At 48.9% G+C, this 14,314-nt stretch overlaps 1 protein-coding gene across 3 annotated transcripts in view; it reads right to left on the bottom strand.

The window, feature by feature from the left end:
- Positions 1–177: 177 nt before the first annotated feature.
- Positions 178–14,314, bottom strand: part of pps (protein partner of snf) — a 127,733-nt gene continuing 113,596 nt past the window's right edge. For 2 of the 3 annotated variants that reach the window (XM_084602535.1, XM_084602534.1), the window contains exons 26-27: positions 10,039–10,245; positions 178–3,516 (exon numbers count right to left, since the gene is read on the bottom strand). In XM_084602535.1, coding sequence (XP_084458661.1) covers positions 2,140–3,516; positions 10,039–10,245 — 1,584 coding nt within the window. In that variant the 3' untranslated portion in view covers positions 178–2,139. The remainder of the gene's footprint in view (positions 3,517–10,038; positions 10,246–14,314) is intronic. The other variant, XM_084602536.1, reaches the window with a different exon arrangement.

Here is a 14,314-nt window from a genome sequence, read left to right on the forward strand (position 1 = left end):
GGCGACCCCACACTGGAGAGGAAGGGAGCGGCACCTGCAATTGCACAACAGCCATAAACCACAAGCCAGAGCAGGTGGCCACCCCCCATTACATGTACAGAAGCGTTCATGCCCCCCCCCCCCCCCCTTTTTTTTTTGTTGGTGCCATCTCAAGCTATTTTTGTACAGATTGCTTTGAAAGCCCTGGCTCTCGCAGACAGTGTCCAATTACTTTGCAATGTAATGCCCTCTCTTGCTTCACATAAATCACTGCCTTTGGGCAGGGTTGCCCTGTACATTCATGCTAGTCCAGAAAAAAAAGTTTTTTTGCAATGTATTCATTTGGTGAATTCCGACAAATGCAATAAAGTCTGTTACAGCTGAATTGCAGATTTTGTCTTTCAAAAAAAATTGAAGTCATGTGCTTTTCTTAATAATGGTCCACTTTTTAATCTATATAGCTAGTAGTGCTCCCAAAAGCCCACATTGGGAGTCATGCAAATGCATCTTCAGTGTGTTGCAGCCTATACTGGACGAAACTGGGAGCTCTTTATTTTCCCACTTACCACAGGCAGACTGCACAGTGTGCTGCTGGCAACAAAGCATCCTCACTTGAACATGCTGCAGTCTGTCACAGGCCTTTCAGAAACTGCTTGCCTTGGCACGTGGACAATTTAGCCAGAGCATGCAGTTCAGTTGTCATCCTAGCACTATTCAAAGGTCGCAAATCGGGTGCAATACTTGCCATGACAAAAGTTGGTGGGCAGCTGGTGAAGGTTCTTGCCAACCCATTGAGAGAAAAAAAAAGATCCTAGCATGTTGAAATGCAGTAAACGATGTTAGCTTCATCTCAGCCAATGCGTGATGCAGTTACAAACTCGTTCCAGGTGCTTCCCGTTTGTCTTCAATTCATTTCTGAACTGGTGTGTTTTGCTAGCAGATGCTTACCACGTGTGTCGTGTTCATGAACTGCTTCCCTGAGAATTGGTGCAGCCAACAGCTACGAGGGACACAGCTCATCAAAGCAAAGGACTCTGCAGGTAGGTTTCTAGTCTGCCTTTTTTTTTTTTTTCTTTTCGATTCTCTTCCAACGCAGTTTTTCTCCTCTTTATTTTGTTCCTCAGTTAAAATATGGTACTGAAAATGACGATGCTGTGGGGTTACATTAAAAGTTGTGAGGCACCGAAATGGGGAGTTGGTGGGAGGAGGAGGATGAAAGTGGCGAGCTATGTACAGGGCATGCAGAGAGAACCCATGGTGCATCCATGAGCGCACTGGGGTGAGAACTGACGGCCTGAGCCGCTTCTCAAGACATGATGACACGTAGAAAGGTGCCGCATTCTCTTCAGCAATGCAGCGGTGCTCAAAGGTGTTGATCCAGAAGTGCGTGAACAGCGTGGCATGCTACTGTGTACACACAATCTCCAAGCACATGATGCCAGGTCTGGCACAACTTTGCACATTTTTCAATAAACAGCACTGTTGTCCATTTATGACTGTACACCAGGACAGGGCAAGAAAACTGCGAGCAATGCCACACACTCATGTTCTTTCCCTCTTTGTTTTTTCTTTTTCTAGTGCAGGGAACTCAATCATAGGCTGCACCAAATATTGGTCTTACTGTTCCAACAAGCATCAGTTAAAAAAAAACAAAAACAACCAAAGCCAAATCCACAGGAGTTATCTACATAAACAATGCCTCCAGAACATCTGGAAAAGCTCAACAATATGAAATAATGAGAGAAACAAGCAAAGCTCCTCTATGTTCAGAACAGCACAATCCATTAGAGTCCCATGCAAATCTAGATAGCACACCGAGTGTTCTGCTGCAGATAGCACATCTGCCATGAAGAAAATAAGGGGCTGGTCACGCAGAAGCGCATCGAAAAATGGAGGCGGCAGCCAGCATCGCTGTGCAGCGCATAATGGCTGCCTAGTTCAACTATATGTTACGCTCACTGGCCACAGCCATCAAATGTGCGCTGGTGGGTGGCAGCAGTGTGGCAGGTTTGGAGAGCTGCATACATTTTCCAGTCAGAATGGTGTGATGAGGCAAAATGGCCTGTGTGGTGACGATGCCAGCGCAGCATTAGTAGAAGCCCCCTTCCTGGCAGGCCAGTGCTCCTCATGTTGACGGCTCTTCTTTGTTGGGCTCCGCACTCAGTGGTCCCACTGATTTCGGCGGCCCCCTCTCCATCCGGAGCTCCCTCGCTGGCGGTAATCGCTGCTGCGGCCGCCGTTCCAACCGGTTTGGGGTGGAGGGGGCACCGAATTCTTCCAGTAGGGGTCTGCAGTGCCCCACTGAGGAGGCGGAGGTGGCGGGTATCCTGGGGGCACCACGCCGGGGGGCATCACTCCAGGTGGAGGTGTGTACCCGGTGTCGACAGGCGGCGGTGGGCCATACATAGAGCCTGGAGGAGGGGGTGGCGCCATGCCCGCAGGTGGCATCCCCGTTGGCGGAGGCATCCCAGTTGGTGGGGGCATCCCAGTTGGTGGGGGTATCCCCGTTGGCGGAGGCATCCCCGTTGGCGGAGGCATCCCCGTTGGCGGAGGCATCCCCGTAGGCGGAGGCATTCCCGTTGGCGGAGGCATCCCCGTTGGCGGAGGCATTCCCGTTGGCGGAGGCATCCCCGTTGGCGGAGGCATCCCCGTTGGTGGAGCCATCCCCGCTGGTGCTGGCATGGGTGGTGCTGTGTACATGGCTGGAGGGGCAACCACTGACACGGGCTGTGGCGCTGGCTGTGCAGCAGGTGGTGGCGCCTCCAGTTCCTCAAGCTGCTTGCGCGCCATCTCCATCAGCTCACTAGCGGACTTAGCGCCCAGCTGGCTGCCACTGCTGCCGCCGCCTGTTGAGGCCGGAGACAGGGTGGCGACAGGTGTGCCGGGGCTAGATGTAGCGACACCAGCAGCAGCAGCAGCCTTCCGCCTGCGTGGATCCTGTGGCCGGGCAGCTTCTTCGACCACCAGCTCGTCCTTGGTAGGCGTGCCGGGCGAGCGCGACGCCGCAGCACCGGCTGATGACAGGCCGGGCGGCGTCACGTCACCGATGCCCGGTGGCGGTGGCGGGCTGCCGCCGCCCTCTGGGTCCGACTCGGGCGTGGCATCATCACCCGCGAAGTGACGCACAATGGGGTCCTCCGTTAGTGTCTTCTTGGCCGCAGCCAGCGGGCTCTGCTGTGCCTGCTGCTGAGGCGAGCCGACCGCCGGCGGCAGGGACGCTGGTGCCAGCAGAGAGCCCAGCACGTCGCCAATGCCGGCCGAAGGGGTTTGCGGCACCTTGACCTTGTTGAGCAGTTCCTGCAGACTGGATGGCAGGCTACAGCCGCCCGAGGAAGTCCCTGTGCCGCTGAGAAATGAGAGGCCTGTGTCGGTGGGCAGCGAGCCGTCCAGGAAGGGAATGCCCGAGGCCTCGGCAGCTGGTGGTGACTGGCTTGCGGAGGGGACGGCTGGTGGAGTCTCTGAAGCCACAGGTTTGCCGATGGACATTTGGATCGCCTGGAGACGCTGCAGCTCAATGAGCCGTTTCTGCTCTTCCACCTGCACCACACAAAGGCAGAGGACAAGTGACCACAAGCATCAATGGGGACAACGCAAAATGACTGGAGTGCAATCCTGCTTTTTTCATGCTTTAGGATGCAAAAATTATAATTCGGTTGGCAGGGTTTAGCATCCAAAAGCAACTCTGGTTAGAGGGAGTGGAGGACTTCAGAACTGACACTTGGCATTCTTCTTTGATCACACTATATACAGGTGCCATTTTTTATTTTTTTTTGCCTCCAGTGAAAAGCAGCCACCGTGGCCAGGATCAGCAGTCAAGCGACTTGACCGCTGAGCTACCGTTGCGGGGCAGGAAAAAACTGTACATCATTAATGTCTGTATGAAATTTTGGCCAATAATCAAGACCCGGCTATAATGAAACACCATTTTATGGTGTTATGATGGTTATGGTGGTTTATAGGGGTTCAACCTACGAGGGATGCCGCAGTAGAGGGCTCTGGAAATTTTTAACGCATGTGCTTCTTTAATATGCACTGGCACTGTAAAGTGCACAGGTGTCGTGCTTTTTGCCTCCATTAAAAAGCTGTTGCAGTGGCTGTGATAAAAGCTGTGTCGTTGAGATCAGCAGTCGAACACTAATGAGTGGGTCATCGCGGTGAGGAGACTGGCTATACTGACCCACATGGGTTACAGCAACCTGGTAGTACAGTCAAACTTCGATATAATGAACACGCATGTAATAAATTATTGAATATATTGACTCTTCCGAAATAAGCAAACGCGGTTCGGCATAAAACAGATATAACGAACTTCATGACGCCAAGCACTACCTCATTTTAATAGCAGAAAGTAGGCTTCGTTGCACCACAAGTATGCTGTGCGGCGCAGCAGATGTTCACGACTAGTACCTCGCAGGCGCTGACAGCGCCACTTCAGCAGCGGCGGCAGCAGCACGATCGAATGTTGCTTTTGCCTTTTTGAGTCTTTTGCGTTTGTGTTAGCAGTGGCGTCTCGGTCGTAGTGTGCGTGCGTGCGTTCGGTGGAGGCTGCGTCGGTGGTCGTGTCGAGTGTGGTGCGCGGGTGTGCGTAGTGTTGTGATGGAGGCACGTAAAAAAAAAAAGAGCAGCACAGATGTTAAAGACCAAGCTCGAGATAAAATCGGCCTTCAAGGCAGTTTACAAGAGGAGACTGGCACTCTTCTCGTGAAGCTTTACATGAAGCCGGACTTGAAGATCGACGTGCTGGGAGCATTAAAGCGGCATGGGACCGCGTGAAAAGCAAAACGATTTCAAACTGCTTTCAGCATGCAGGTTTTGTTCCAGCAGAGGCCCATGCATCAAGTGACAATAGGGACAATCCTGACGAAGCAGAAGCAAAGGCTTGGAACAATTTTTTGAGTCTTGTTGGTGACATGCCTGCAACAATGACTGTAGAAGACTTTGTAGGCGGCAACGACATCGCAGTGACTACGGCTGTACTGACGGACGAAATCGCTGCAGAAGATTCTGAAGATCCCGCAGACGATGAGAACATTCCGACTTCACAAGAAGCGCTTGCTGCATTGGATTTACTCCGCCGCCACTGCAGTGCTATTGAGGGCAATGGGTTTGCCCCTGTTGAGTGTTTGCAAACTGTAGAACAGGGCGTGATACGAACCGCGGTCAACACAAAAAAAGCAGGCCACGATAACGCAGCTCTTTGCGTGCAAATAAATGGACATAACTCAAGTAAGCACCCTTCGAGGTGCTGTGCCTTCTCTGATTGAATTTTGCTGCTCTTGCATGTATTTTCTATGAAATTTTATGCTACGAATTATGGATATCGCGAACTATTTTTTGATTTTTTAACTGTTCGCTGTAATGAGGTTTCGCTGTAACATCAATTCAGCGACAGACGATATGATAGTGGCTTAATGAAGTCAAAATAGCAGCCATAGTATAGTAATATATGCTCCAGGCAGCAGAATAATGGAACAAAGAGAAAGTAGAGATGACCCAAGTCACTCAGACAGGCAAAAATGTTTACTTTATCAGCCGTGGTGATGACATGGCCTTGAAGATGCCGTTTGATTGTTTATGCCTCCCTTATCACTTGTGCAACTTTCTTTTTTTTTTCAAATAAAATATCTCATTTACATCTTGTGAAGGTACCTCTTTAGCGTGAATGCAACCTGGCTACGAATACAACAGAGTCTGATTTCATGTGAAAACAAAAGCCTGCCTTGATGAATACAGCGTGTTCTTCCACTGTTTCCATCATTTAAGGAATGGGCACAAGTCAAGCGCAGTAAACCGCACACACCGTGCCCCAACTCACGCTGCCCAATGTCGCAAACTTTTGGCAGTTGCTCCCCATCCCTACTTGTCGCTGCACACTTTTACTCTCTCAATTTCTCCACAGGCTGCGCAGCCTGCTTTGCAGATTTGTAGCTAGCTTTATTTTTTCTCCCATAAGTGCTGCATTAACCTCATAAATCTTGTTTCCCATTGAAGCTGCTAAGCCATGTGATTGGCCCTGTTTATAAAAACAACCTTTTTCGAAAAGAAAAATGACTCATGATCCCAGTTTGCTCATGTGCCATGATGTCATTTTGTGGGAAGCACTTCATATGGAAGTGAACTAGGACACCAGTTTCATTTTACAGTATCAGAGCACTGAATCAACATTCTTAGATAGGAGACAAGGCAGAAAACTGCGTGGTAAGGAGTGGGCCGAAACGATCGCCGGTCTGTGTCAGGGAATCCTAAACCGACTGCAGCGCCCATGGTGCCCCGTGCATCTCGTCTGCTAGCATAGTAGGGAGCCAGTCGACACGCCGCAAATGGCCAGGATGGGTGCCTGCAGTCATCTCATTGCTTCCAGTGTGTTGGCAGGCAACGATTCACATGGATACAGGCACGCATTTAGGGCATCTCTAGTAAACGTCATAAGTTGCACTGAGGGCAGACAATGACATGTAGTCTGCTGGAATGCCAAACGGAATATGCTTCTTAAAAGTCAAGTGCAGAGAAACAGCATTTTTTTCACGCCTCGAAAGAACAGTAAGGTGTTGAATGCAATACTGCACGAGAACTTCAAGGCCAAGTCAAAAAATGTACGCGTGTGAACCCTCAATTTCAGCCCAACGATATCGTCACCTGCTACAAACATGTCATTAATGTTCAAATTGTCAGGATTCCTAGAGGCAGGTGGATGCTGAAAGAAGCTGCTATGCCTGCTATTTTCCCCAACATTCCGGCGCGTCTCTGTCAATGCGAATGTGATATGAGCCATTTGCCAACGCTTCTTTAACAATTTGAATGTTTAAATTTCAACAAAACTGTGTGTTCGCCTTTCTTAACTACTACGACGTTATACGCATGCAAGCCACAGAGTCTGCTGACGCATCTTAACCCTTTCGTTACCAAGCCACTGTGATTCGATCACCGGTGATAGAAAAACTCGAATTTCAAATTTCGCAACACCAGTGCCATAACGGAGGTGCTGCATAACCTAGTTTCTGCTTCAGACACTAATATTTTTGTTTTTGGTGTGGCTTGTGTTTTCTTCCGCATGGTGGCTATTTTTCAAAAGCCCTTGAAATTCAGACTGCAGCGTGTCAACCGCGGGAACAGCGTTTGCTCACAAAAAAACATTCAGGTGTTTTGCCATTGAAGTAGAGTTGTTGGACGCTATTAACAGCAGCATATCAGAAGACGATGTTGCATCCTTGGATTCTGATTCTAATGCTGAAATTCGGCAACAGCAGTGCAGCGTGTTGACAGCTGCAATAATAATAATAATAATTGGCTCACAGGGAGGAAAAAGCGCAGTATCTGTCACACTTGTTACTGTGGACACCTGAACTGCACTGTAAGGGAAGGAAGGTGGGGGTTAAAGTGGAAAGAGAAGAGGAGCCGTAGTGGAGGGCTTCGGAGTAATTTCAACCACCTGGGGATCTTTAAAGGGACAGAACACTGGACAAAATATGTCATGAGATTATGGTGGAGATGAAAAGGGACAGAACACTGGTCAAAACATGTCGTGAAATTATGGTGGAGACGAAAACATCTTGCCTCATGCAGTACAGATCGAGCACTACAATATCAAAGAAAAGAGGCTTTACAATTTTAATTTGCCATTGAAAATCGCATAAAAACAACCGAGGCATTATCTGGCGGAGAAACCCTAGTACTTTTAGTGTAGCCCCCCACGTGACTACATGTCAGCAAAATATTGCTGATTTTCGTAGCTGCACATTGTTCTTTTTTCTTCTAGGAGTGCTTGCCATAATTTATTACATTTTGTGCTCTCTCCAGTGCGTCCTTAAATAAAAACCACCCCTGCGTTTGCACTGCGAGATGTATTCTTTCAGGTTTTGCCACTAGATGGCGCCACAGTGTTTGTAATTTCATGAATGAGGCAATGACAGTGCCCACAAAACTTTCGTCGACGAGGGCGTGCGTTATTAAGCCGTAACAGCATTGAGTGTGAAACTGAAAAGGACGTTACTCTACGCAAAAAAATGTCTGATTACAGTCTGGCGAGTGAAAGTTACATCTGTTTCAGGTACGACTTTTTTGTCGACCTCTTGTCATCATCATGGTCGCTGCTCATGGTTTCCAGCATCGGACAACATTGATCCAAAAATTCCCGGTAAAAATTTTCTACAGCATTTCTAACAAAACCGTAATGGAATAGAACATTTTAGACATCAATCTTTCCACTGCGGAGAAAAAAAAATTCAGACCTAAATTCCACTGTTCTGTCCCTTTAACAGGCGTCCGTGCGCTGTGCGATGTCAGCGCACATTAAAGATCCCCAGGTGGTTGACAGCTGCAAGTGTGTATGTTTTGGTTTATTCCTCTCATTTGTTTGTTCTTCCTTAGTGTTCGTTCACTTGATCATGCTTGTATTTGCTTGTTCTTCCTTGGAGCTCGTTCACTAGATTATACTCAATATTTTTCTCATCTCTAGTGTCTCAGCAACAAACGGGGAGACGTCCTTCTGCCATCGCAAAGAAGGATTTTGTCTCATGCGACCAGAGAGTAACCGATGTTCGCACTTGCGAATGCGCCTTGCGGATTGCTTTCCACATCGTGTCTACCTAGACTGTTCACCACATGGAGTACAGCTAACTTACGTTCACGTCAGCAGAGCCGCTGATTGGTTTAGCGGTTTGCGACCAGCAGTCGCACGGCGGGAAATCGAGCAGTGCTCGAATGACCCGCGGCAGTCGCTTTTCGACCGATGCGACCATTTGCGACTGTCGCTTTTCGACCAAAACGGTCACATGACCGCAGCGAGTCGTAAGTGTGAATGGGCCTTTACCGAGCGCTCATGCCACACACCCACTGCATCTTACCTCATGACTGCTCACTGCACTCGCATACTTCGACACTGCAACCCCAATAACTACTTGTTGCCTGTGGCTCCTCCAAAACTGTCAGTGTCCCACCTCTGCACCCCTAACTTCAATCCTAAGTCTACTCACAGCATCAGGTTACTACAAAACTGTCAGTGCTGCACCACCCCGAATTCCTGCCCCTCCTCATGACTGCTTCTGTGGCTGGCCACTCTTAGCAACATTATACTGTGCACTCAAACTTATAACCCTCAAATTCGTGCCCCATGTAACCCATGCATCCTCCTAAACCCCTACCTCGACACTGCCACCCCTTTCCACACCTGGCTACTCTCAGTGTTAACACGTGTGAAATGGAACAGATGCAAAAATGTCTTGCACACAGGGTATCGAACCGAAATTTCTTTGTGTTTGGTTCAGGTTCACACCTTTCAGGTTCGTTCGGCTCCGGAGACACATTCCGTTCCGAATCAAACCAGTTCGACCCTGGCTGTACTGGTTCAAATGGGTTCAGAAAAAAGACGACTACATTTTCTTACTCAACTTTTTCAATAGCGAGTTTTCTTTCCTGTTCTAGTATATAATAAACGCTAAAAATTCGTATAGCAATCAGCCTATTGTTTTTGTCGTCAAATGTCACTGGAATGAATAGGTTGTACCAACATCAGCAAAATGTTATAATGAGTGACTGATGATTAGAGCAGGATGGAGGAAAAGTAATGATCATTTTCATTCTCACATAACCAACTAAAGCTGTCACGTGCCGAAAATTAAAAGATAATAAATGTTTCCTGCTGCACTTTTCAGGTACATAAAATTTCACATAAGTTTTAAATTAGAGTGAAACCTCTATTATTACAGGTACATTGTTTCGTCCGGCTCTCACTAAAAGACCGAAATCAGATCAAGATCCAGTTTGCATGGACCCTTGCATTCACGTTACCCCTGGGCCATGCAGGCACGTTCATACAGCTCGGTTAAAACGGGGCTTTATATGAGGGCCGGTAGCCTATGCTATCGCGTCATAACCTTGAACATGTCCCATTTCCCCACTGATTGAGGCTGCAGGGCATGATGTAGCAAAAGCATTGTAGATGCCTTTTGGTAGCCATTCAACACTGAGCCAGCCACAAACCAGATCCTGGGCTCGACTAGAGCGACTGCTCCAACCACATCACTTTCATGACATCAATATTGGTGCATGATCTCAGCGCACCTCCTGGGTGAGCTCCACGAGCAGGCGCTTCTGGTGCTCCAGGTTGACATTGGTGGCAAAGGAGGCCAGCATGGACGTTGTGACGGCCACTGGGTTGGCGCCAGCTGAGATGCGCTCGATCAGCTCGCTCACTGCCTGTCCAGACACTCGCGGGGGTGGTGGTGGGGGCGGGGGCTCCGCAGAAGACTGGGTGCCTGCTATGCCCACCTGCAACAGACACGATTCGTGGATTGAGACAACAAGACCAAAATGGCACAGCAAAGCTACCACTGCATTTTCCTGATGATGTGCTATGCCCCCTTTTTCAACTCCATCACGCAAAACAGCCTGGGTAGCACTATGCACACACAATCCACTTATAATGATGGGCTGTAACAGAATAATCAAGATGATGTACGCTCCCATAGAAAAGTAAACTCCATTTAGCAATACAGCATCTCTCATATCAGTTACAACAATTGAATCAGTGTCTTCTGACTGATGTTATGTACCCGTACCAGCTGCGAAATTCTGTAAACTGCTAGCTAACTGCTGACAAAATTTTAGCGGAACACTTCCAGTATCCATGATTGGTGATGGCCACTTCTGTGGGTGCCAATCTCAGAGGCCAAGAAGAGTCAGTGCATCAGAAGGTGGCGCCAGGTGCTCAAACAACAAGAACGTTGGTTGTCCTGGGTGTATGGTGCATAAGCAACTAAGGCTGTCACCAAGTGCCAAGAGCAAGGCTTACAGGACTGCTGGGATTGGGTAGTCAGGGTCATACGGTAGGCAGGAACCGTCCAGTGACCCAGAACTCCAGTTCGCAGAGAGTTCTTGAGCTCTGAGTCATCACGGCGCCGACAAATCACACAGCCGTATCTGTGACCAAGCAGTGGATTTTGTCAGATTTGCAATCATGGAAAAAGCAAGAGAGTTCCAGAAATCCATCTACTTCTGCTTTATTGATTATGCGAAAGCGTTGTAGATCACAGCAGATTGTGGCAAGCTCTCCAAGAAATGGGAGTTCCAATTCACCTCATCTGTATCCTTAGGAACCTGTATGAAGGGCAAGAGGCCACAATTAGAACTGGGCATGGTCTTACTGGATGGTTTCCGACTGATAAAGGAGTGAGGCAAGGCTGCATTCTGTCGCCCTGCCTATTAAACCTATATGCAGAATGCATCATGAGAAAGGCAGGTCTGGACGAGTCTTCAGCTGGAGTGAAGATTGCTGGAAAACGTATCAACAACCTTAGATATGCGGATGATACCACTTTAATGGCAGAAAGTGAAGTGGAACTCAAGAGACTTCTGATCCGCGTACAAGAAGAGAGTGAGAAGTTTGGGTTTAAACTGAACATTAAAAAGACAAAGAACATGGCGTCTTGCCCTATCAAGTCCTGGAGCATCAACGGACAAGAAGTGGAAGCTGTGACAGATTTTCTCTTCTTGGGCTCCAAGATTACCTCGGAAGGAGACTGCAGCCATGAAATTAGGAGACGCCTGCTTCTGGGAAAGAGAGCAATGGTTAGCCTTGACCGCCTAGTAAAGAGCAGAGACATTAGTCTGCCAACCAAGATCCGTATAACTCGTGCTATATGTCTTTCCAGTTGTCATGTATAGATGCGAGAGTTGGACTGTGAAGAAGGCTGATCGCTGAAGAATTGACGCGTTTGAATTGTGGTGCTAGCGGAGACACATGAGAGTTCCTTGGACGGCCAGAAGATCAAATCAGTCGATATAGTCGACCATAAACCCTGACTGCTCATTGAAGGGTAAAATTCTAAAGTTAAAGCTCAGCTACTTTGGTCATCTGATGAGAAGAGAGGAGTCACTGGAGAAAGATTTGATGTTGGGAAAGGTTGAGGGTCGCCGGAGAAGGGGGAGGCAGCGAACGCGATGGTTAGATGGCATCCTCGAGGCACTGCAGATGAAGTTATGTGATGTTAGGAAGATAGTGAGAGACCAGAAAGCGTGGCGTGACATGGTCCATAGGGTCACAAAGAGTCGGACACGACTGAACGACTCAACTGAACTGAAAACCCATTTATAACAATATTGAAGTGCCATGGAAATATTGCTTTAACTGGGTTAGGCCAAATAAAAAAATAAAAAGCGAACATTATAAACTACACATTACTGAGGACGAGGTAGCTTATATCCTTTATTTCGTAGCGGGTAGAAATCCTTAATCCGCAAGTGTTGTCCATTTCACGGCAATCTGGCCAACATCTTTCTGCGGGGTATCCAACTGCTGAACATAATACAGTGGAAGGTTCTTAGCAAAAACAAAGTCCCGCAGGAAGTCGATCATTCTCAAAGCCTCCTGGTGAGACGCAACCTGCACAGGTTCAGCTTCATTGTCGTTGTTGCTACCATATCACCGCCCTCCACGCCAGTGACTCCTGCGACGACAGCCTTGTCTGTCAGCTCTTCATCTGCCGAGATTGCATTGTCGGCATGTAAAAATTGCTAGAGTCCCGATGCGCCATCGTCACTACCGCTCACTGAGGACCAGCAAAAAAAAAATAAAACAACAACAACAACAACAAAAAAACAAAGTTCGGTCAACGCTGTGTCGGCAGAAGCTTTGCGACCTTTCGTGTCAGCGGCATCCCCAGAAAAGCCCGCCTTCCCGAAGCAGTTCATGATAGTGGAGGAGCTTCCTTCAGTCCATGCTGCAAAAATGAACTGCACTGCCATCAGGAGCGAGAGCTTCAAGTCTGGCGCCAGTCGGCGTCCTCGGAAATGTCAAGGTTCAGCGCGAGCCTGCTCAAAACACGTCGGCGATACAGTGCCTTTAAGCAAACAATCACTCCTGTATCCATAGGCTGCAAGCCTGCAGTGGTGTTAGGTGGGAGGAAAAATAACTTCCACATGCGAGAGCTTGTGAGCTGTATGGTGCGCAGTGCAATCGTTGAGCATCGATGCCACCTTCCTGCCTTCACACAGCATCCGCTGATCAAACTCGACCAGCTGCTCACGGAAAAGTTTACGCGTCATCCATGCTTTGTCGTTATGACAGTAGCAAGCTGGGGTCCTCGCGGCACCACGAAAACAGCGGGGATTCTTGGATTTCCCTATGACAAAGGTGGCGAACTTGTAGCTGCTGTCCATGTTGGCACACAGGAAAACGGTCAGGCGCAATTTGCCTTGCCTGCCGCCCTTACAGGGATCACCTTTGACAGCGTGCGTCTTTGACAGTAGCAACTGGAAAAACAGCTCAGTCTCGTCCCCATTGTCCGGGTCAGTGTATGCTTCTCGGATGCAGGGCAGTGTTTCCTCAAGCCACTTCTGCCTAGCATCGACATCGAGCGATCCTGTCTCAGACTACCTTGTAGACGTTTCCATGTCTCTCCTTGAACAGTTCAATCCAACCACCACCAGGCTGGAAACTGGTATTGCACAGGAGGTATGCGAAGTTCTTCGCCTTCTCCGATAAAATCGGGCCACCTATGGCAGGTTCGCTGCACAGGCGTTCAAGAACCGCTAATGGAGCGCCTGTTTTAAGTCTCTGCAGGCCCTGTGTTGAACCCTTTTCCGGCTGTCGTCCATTGCATGGGCAGCACTGGCATCGCTTTCATTCTCAACCTAGAGCGCATCGCTGATGATTGTCAATACTGTTGGCTGCGTGACCCCAAGTTGTACCCTTTTACACTGTCCTTGTACTCACATACAATGTCTCATTTAATTTCTAGCATTATTGCCGTTTCCTTCCTCTTCTGTGCCGGTTGTGTCACACTTCCTAAAGGAGGATCCTCCATTGCTGTTCACGGAAAATCTAGGGCCAGCAAGATCTTGGTAACGATGGCGGCACACTAGGAGAACCACGTTAGAAAGACACGTGCACGAATGCTGCTGCAAGCCTGCTAAAGCAAATAGGGGGGATAGTGCAGCGCACCCTCAGAATGGACTGCTCCACCATGCAGAGAGTATGCGAGTGCCTTAGGCCACGGGCAGTCTCGAGGGTGAGTGCTCAAAGCTCTCCCTCATAACGGCTATGCCTAGCAGTGCCTTACGCCTTCCCTCCTCCTCTGCGTGAGGAAGCGCCCCGTCCTCCACCGTGTCTCCGCGGCACGCAAGCTTCCCCGGTGCACCTGGGGAGCACATTTTATTGCGAAAGCAATACTACTCCCATTTTCAGCCCTTAGCGTAGCCACGGTCGGTAGGCACGTTTGACTTTTAATGACCCCAGATGGCTGTGACGTCATACCAACTGCGAGAGATGTGCTACCAAGTAGAGTTGTTGGGTGGCAGCAGCCGGTAGGCACGGCGCGCTGCAGCTGGAGCCGCACTG

This window comes from Amblyomma maculatum, chromosome 4 (genome assembly GCF_055883805.1).
Source record: "Amblyomma maculatum isolate TAMU_Amacu chromosome 4, ASM5588380v1, whole genome shotgun sequence".
NCBI classification, from domain to species: domain Eukaryota; kingdom Metazoa; phylum Arthropoda; class Arachnida; order Ixodida; family Ixodidae; genus Amblyomma; species Amblyomma maculatum.